Below are 7,262 nucleotides of genomic sequence, written 5' to 3'. Positions count from 1 at the left end.
CTCACTCAGCTCCCAGAAACATGGCACTGCTGCCCCGCTCCTGGTTCTTCTCTTTTTTCACTTTCATCATCTTCTTTTTCACTGCAAGACAGAAGAATTAGTATGTTATAACAAAGAAGTAATTTATGACAGAAAATGAAAGTCCTTGAAACAAGACTTTAATTGCTTCTGAATTAGTGGCATTTTTCCAGACTCATTTTTGGATGACTAGACTACAAGTGAAGAATAGGCAGTACTTTTTTAGGTAGGCTCTCTCAGGACTACTTCTGTAGCAGCTTCATTTAGTTCACAGAATTTAGTAAACTAAATATGAACATGGATATCAAAGGATATACATCTGGTACTAGGGTTCAGTTTTATACTTGTTTTGCATCTTTCTATCTTGGCATAAATTGGTAAAAGTTTTTCTGAAGGAAAGTTAGATTTCAACTATTAGAGCAGGCATAGGAAAAGGCAGGGGAAAATGGTATTAAAATTACATTAAAAACTAATAGAAGGAAGTCTCCAACTGAGGTAAGTATACTAGTTGATGGTATGCAAAACACATGGGCATCTTTATTTCAAAATTAATGTTCCATTGCAGTGAACAGAACATTTTAGATCTCAGAGAACCTGAAACAGGTCAGAAGAGGCATAAAACTTCGCCCCACCCCTCACGTTTAGGATTACTGGTAACCATAAAGCTACAAAATATGAGTTTTCACTGCTTTTGGGAAGTACTAGTTTTCCAGAGGCAGGAAATGGATGGGGCCTGTTCCTTATACTTGTGCTAAGCCTAGTTTATGAATTTAAACTTAGGCTAAATAATGGCTAACACCAAGGAATACTGGCATAATTCTGGCCTGCAAACAAGCTGATTAAATGTTGTATATACATCTGGCAAATATGGACACACAATCCAAGAGGAATTTTCTGCTGCATATTGACATTATGCTAGTATTCTGCTGCACTCTCTAATTTTGGGGCAAACACCAGATACATTAATTAGTTAAACCACTTTATTTATTTATTTATTTTTTACAAGCGTCAAAGAAATTAGTAGTTGTGCTACCTAAACATTTTAGATGCTGGCATGCCCAACTTATTGATTTACAGTTTGATGTTTAGAAGTTTATTTGAAATATGACAACAGAACGTTTCCACAATGGTTAAAATTCCAAAGTAGATAACACATGTTGATCAGAAGGCTTAGGTCATTTATTCTTTTGAAACGGCCACTGACTTAATGGAATAGATTATGATGGATAGCGAGCTTTAGTCTGCTGCCAATATACCTTAGATAACTTTTCAGGTTTATAAATGTAGTGTCACATATTTGCAGTACTCTAAAGAACTCAGAGCTAAGTACATTAAAAATGCATTTGTTATGACAAAGAACAAGGAACAACCATAACTGGAAACAAAAGGCAAGCTCAAAACTTTAAATCAATTCAGAAAATGGGAATTTGCATTTTGCAAATCTAAAGGCAGATGGTGGGTATATGTTCACAAATCACAGCTAATTTGGAAAGCTAGTAGCTAAGGGTATAAACACCGTCTTTGGAGCAGGTTCAGTTGTGCTGGGATGTGCACATGTCAGCACAGCTGATCTTTACAGATGTCACTTGGGGCCATTATTCTGCAGGGCCCAGGGCTTCAGAGGCCTAATCCTGAGGGCCAACAAGCTCCGGAGCTGCGTCCTGACGTGGAGCATGCGCGCGCGCACGCACGCACACACGCACACAAAATATGGGAACCCCTACAGATAGATTCCTGCAGAGCATATCTGCAAGTGAGGGAACACCCATGGGTTTGGGGAACAGCAGCCTGACACATGCACTACAGAAATTCCCCTGCAGGATAATTCTTGGGGCACACAATAAGCAAACAGAAGTCTTCCCCTACAAGGCATCACAAATGGCGAGTACCTTTGGTCGCAGCAACATTTGGGCCACTTGGAGTGTGACAAGGGGCTAGGACAGGGGTAAGCAATCCCCAGCACACGTGCCAGAGTGTGACACGTGAAGGCATTTTGCTTGGTATGCACACCTCGGGGAAGAGGCCAGGGCTGCGCTGCCACAACAAGGAGTAAGGCCCTTCACAGCTCCCCTGCCATCTGCCCTGACACACCAACATCTCACAAGTTAAAGTTGTGGGTGTTTTTGGCACTCTGCCCAAAAACGTTGCTAACCGCTGGGCTAGGACATTTGTTTACTTGTGGCCTGTGCTGCCATAGACATTTTTATGGCTTGCACCCAAAGTTCCCCAAAACTTCACTCTAAATGTATATGCCTTGAAAACAAGAGAAAGTCATTCTGCAAAAACACTACTTTACTTGGAAAGGATTAGTCTAATGACAATCTGTTTGCAAAAAGAAAAAAAGAAGACTCGTTAATAAGCCTTTCTTGCAACTTGACTTGTGTCTTGAAGATAAAGTGAGCTCTTCCTGGCTGTTTAAAGGCAGTGTAGCGAGAGCAGTGATCTGAGGAAGGGCATTTTGTATCTGTGCTAATCTAACATCTTTCTCAACTATGCAATTGGTCCAATAAAAACATAATTACCCCTTCCCCCTTACTTTCTGTTCCAGTTCAAGTCCTTCCAGCCCCTGGCCCCGTCAGGAGCTGCCACTGTTCTCCCTGGCCAGGCTGGGGCTAAGCTACTGCTGACTGCCCTGGAGGAGCAGAGCTGAAGCAGAGAGTCACACCCAGGAACAGGGAGATGGGGAGGGGAGGGCAGAAGACAGAGATGACATATGGGGGAAGGCGGATAGGGGTGGGGGCAGGCACAGAAACAGAGGGTAAGGAGGTTGGGGGCAAGCAACAGGGATAGGCATGGAAGGGCAGGCAACAGAGATTACAAGGGACAGGGGTCTGGACCCCGACTCCCCCCACCACAGCACTGAGGGGAATGAATTAATTAGACTCTATATGTGTAACATTATAACAAATTTATAGTTTTCCATGTATAGAATCCAATTATTGGGCAGCTGTCTTAAATTTTGCATCATCTTAGGTTTGGGTAAATATGGTAGTTAACAAGGAACTTTTCTTATCAAGGAATAAACTTGCTCAAAAGGTGACAATCCAAAAAGCTAATTTTCAGAACCAACAACAGTTTTGATGCTAGGGTAATACCCCATATAAAGGGCCCTAATTTTCAAAAAGAATTAAGTACATGCCTCCAGAAGAGTCAGGAAAAGGATTAAATTGGAAACTTACAAGTAACTAACACCTGAAGCTGTGCCACAGTAGCAAGAATGCCCACCATCTTGGACTTTGTCTTTAAAACTAAAATATTTATTTTTCCTCAGTCTGAAAGGACAATGGAGCACCTCACTTTTAAGCTAGCAACTCCATTCAAATAGATCCACAGATTCTGCTGATGGTCACAAATTCTGCTATTGGTGCCACACAAGAGAAGCTTGCTATCTTCAAGAAATTTAAAAGGTCTTTCCCTTGATTATTTATACCAACTATAATTATAGCATTATCCATACTTACAGGTTGTTTCTCAAGCACTGTGCCTACAGAATTCAGTCATTCAGTTCATGTCATTGGAACAAGGATTATATAAAATATGCTTTGTAAAACTGCAGTTACCATGCCACATTCTGCTTCTGAAAAGACTGAGAACTGTGGCTATGACCGACCTACATAGTCTAATCTTGCAGACAGTGAACAGATGATCATAGAAAGTCTGCTAAATAGTGCAAGGTGTACAAGCATGTAAAAGGTTCTACAACAGAATCCTTGATATTTACTCCCATAACCCAGATGCTGAATTGACTGAAGAATGCCCAACAGAAATTGCCAAAGAAAATGGAGGGCGTGAATAACTTCCCCTTGTTTTGTCTTTGAACACCCTCTACTTACACAGAGAACATGAAGCACTGCTGTGTCAGGCCTGAAGATTAAAGTGCTTTTTATCATGCCAAAATACAAAAAAAAAAAAATTGTGTTGAACTGAAACAGATTATAGTTAAGCTACCTAGATCTTGAGAATTCAAGATTGCCTCTGTGCCTGAAAACTGATGTCAAGGTCTCCATACTGAATTTCTATTTTCATTTTAGAGAATGTTCATATCCAAATTTATTTTCTGACATCATAGAACTGTTGGTGAAAGTATAACAGAAACCTTTGTTAAAACAAACTTTGTGCAACTGGATTTCCAGTTAACAGGCTATTTTTAGGAATAGGAAAAGATTACCCTGGAAAAATAACAGCGATACCTTATTTGCATGGAGTGAACTCTAAGCCCGCTATAGTCAATCTCTTCTTTTTGTTCAAACTCCTTCCAATCATCCTCTTCCTGTAAGAAGAGAGAAATTTTACAAGCTCATTACCACTTCCACACCATGACAGAAGTGCAAGTAGCACAGAAGACTACAACATTAAAATGTATGCAAACAGAACCAATATTTACAGTCTCCTACTCATCTACTCACCCACCTGAACTCACTAGTACATACAGTAAAATATCTTACATTGACGTTCGGAGAAAAATACAGTATTAATACTTTTAACCATCATAACCAAGATGAAAGAAGCTAAAGGTTGAATATGCTTGTAACTTGAATTCACTCAAGTTAGACTACCCATAACAAGATACCAATTTTAGCAGATACATTAACACAGATCTAATCTTTAGATCATCCATAATATATCAAAAATAGAACTTGAAAAATACATCCCTCCTAGATCAATGGTTCTTAGTGTTTTTACATTCAAGACAACCCTCGAAAAATACCAGTACTTGGCTTTCACTCAGTTTTTTGACTGCAGGAAAAAACCCAGAGGAATTCTTCTGTCACAAAGAATTCAGAAAGGCCAAAACAGGTCAGGGGGATTTTGACACTCTGGATACCTGTTCAACATTTGCAGGTTTATCTCGTGAATCATGTGTAGGCATTTGCATACCAAACAATGTTAAGGTTGTGTGGTACTCCAAAGCACCCTAAAGGCTCTCATGGCAGCCTGGCTAAGGATCACTAATCTATACTCAAATTCAAGGGGTTTTTTTTAAATCTTATTTTAAAGTCTCTCTATGGCTATAAAAATTATCTTTGTGATAAGAAAACAAAATAAATCATGCAATGTTGATCTAACTAGTTACACTGCCCCTGCTGTTGCCCAGTGTTAGAGATGAAGAGTAAATTTTACACTCTAGTCAAACTTATTCTGCTTTTTCACAACCCCATGAACATCAGTGAAATTCATATAGGTTTTACCTTGATGCCCAAGAACTATACATAGAAACAGTAGGTTGGGATTTCAATTGGAGTAGAACAAAATAAAAAGCAAGATAAACTAAATAGAAATGATAACCACCTCACCCTCACAGCATCCAAAAGGTTGCAAAACAAGCTGAAGATGCTGAAATGTGTTAGGACTGGTCACTAGATGCCCTCCCTCCCCACCACGAAGAATGCTTTGACTCACTTCTGACGTACTTTAGAGGTCTTACAATGGTGTTTCATGTCAATATAAATTATGTTTTTAGATCAAGGTAGCCAACCTGTGACATCTGTGCCACTTGTGGCATGGGCAGCCTGTGTGTGTGACACCTGAGGGATCAGGGAGAGTGAGAGTACAGGCAGCACAGGGGCTGATAGAGCAGGAAGCAGAAAACAGAACAGGAAGCCAGGCAGGGAACACAGGGCTGGAAGTGGAAAGCAGAGGAGAAGGCTGGGCAGGAAGCAGAAATCAGAACAGCAGATTGGGAAAAGGAAGGGGACCCGAGTGGCACTCAGAAGAGCACAGGGCTAAGTAGTGACACACCTGCCAAAATGATTCAGTATCCTCCAGCAGTGGTTTTCAACCTCTGAAACCACAGGTGGGGTTTTGTTCCATAGTGGTAGTCTTGAGCTCACCAGGGGAGTGCAAAGGACCTGGGAGAATAGCTAAAAACAGGGCAGTCTGGGGGGGGGCCACAAATCAGGGCAATTGCCTTGGGCCCTACAGAGCTGGGAGGAGTGGTCGTGGTGACTCCAGCTGCTGGCTTTGCATCCAGCTGCTCACTACCCCCTCAACCAATGGTGGTGGCAGCTTCTTCAGGTCCAAGGCATGTGGGATCGGAGTGGGGGCAGGCACATGGGCAGATCTGCCCCAGGCCCCGCACCCTGCTCAGTTTGGCTCTGGCTAAAAACATTTCACGGAAGTATTTTTTTGCAGTATTCTTAGGGGTATTAGAGAAAGGGCATATTATTCTATGTGCTATATTAATCTGTTTTCAACCTGTGGTCCACAAACTATGTCTAAGGGGTCCAACAAAAGATGACTATGATCAGTCAAAAACATATGAATATCCACACTTACAATTCAAAAGCGTCCTCACCTCTATTCAAATTGTTTTGTGTCCACAAATGAAAAAAGGTTGAAAACTACTCTTCTAAATGAAATATACTTTCCACATCTTTACATTGAAAAATAAAAATAAAACTCAAACTTAAATGAGCCAGGAAGCAGTTATTATCCTTGCTGCACAGAAGTGGGAATTGCAAGCTACCAGGTTACATGACTTTAATGGCTGACCTTGGGCTAAGAAGCCACGCAGGTCTTGTACTCCCATGTTTCAGTCCACAAAGCAAATTCTAAAGCAAGTGCATTGGAAGGATGCCTCCCTGCCAGCCAAGCCACCCAGAGGAGGGCTTCCTGTGCTCTCCAGGCTTCCACCACCCGCCATTTGCCAGACTCTGGCTCCTGATCTAAAAATGGAACAAGGCCTGATTCATTCAACCAACCAGCTATTCCGACCCTCCTCTTGAAAAGCTGCCCTGAGCTGGCCATTTGCAAAAGCTATTGTCAGGCCACAAGTCTCTGGACTACAGAGGAGGCAGCAGGGGCACCAGATCCTGGTGGGTCAGAGAGCACAGCTGTGGAGCCACGTGTTGCGGGGGGGGCTGTGGAGGTCTCTTGAGAAATTTTCCTTCCCTGTAACTGCTGAAACGCAGGAGACGCAGACCCTGCCCCTGCGCCCAGCCCGGGACAGCAGATGAGAGACTCGCTGAGCCGGCAGGCCAGGCAGCTCGGCTGCAGCACGAGCACGTGGTGGCCGGGCTCGCAGCGCCGCCCGGCGCCGGCATCCACCCGACGCAGCAGCGGAGCCCGAGCCCAGTTCTCCCGCCCCGGCAGGACCCGGAGCCCCTACCCGGCCCGACCAGGAAGGCGCGTGCAGGGCACCCACGTGGCTCCCCGGCTCGGGCCTGCAGCGCACAGCTGCGCTGCCATGTCAGGGGCCTGGCCAGGGCGCACGGGGCCGAGCGGCGCCCCCTGCTGCCGGGAAG

The 7,262-nt window shown here is 43.3% G+C and overlaps 1 protein-coding gene across 1 annotated transcript in view; it reads right to left on the bottom strand.

Annotated features, from left to right (window-relative positions):
* The window catches only part of CDV3 (CDV3 homolog), a 23,383-nt gene that overhangs the window by 15,637 nt on the left and 484 nt on the right, over positions 1 to 7,262 (bottom strand). Inside the window, exons 2-3 of the mRNA XM_019508711.1 lie at positions 4,209 to 4,288; positions 41 to 81 (exon numbers count right to left, since the gene is read on the bottom strand). Of these exons, the coding sequence (XP_019364256.1) occupies positions 41 to 81; positions 4,209 to 4,288 (121 nt within the window). The remainder of the gene's footprint in view (positions 1 to 40; positions 82 to 4,208; positions 4,289 to 7,262) is intronic.

Source organism: Gavialis gangeticus, unplaced genomic scaffold (assembly GCF_001723915.1).
Source record: "Gavialis gangeticus isolate Ggan-Ray unplaced genomic scaffold, GavGan_comp1, whole genome shotgun sequence".
Taxonomy (NCBI): Eukaryota; Metazoa; Chordata; order Crocodylia; family Gavialidae; genus Gavialis; species Gavialis gangeticus.
The sequence above is the reverse complement of the archived record's forward strand: the minus strand, read 5'-3'. Positions and strand labels throughout refer to the sequence as shown.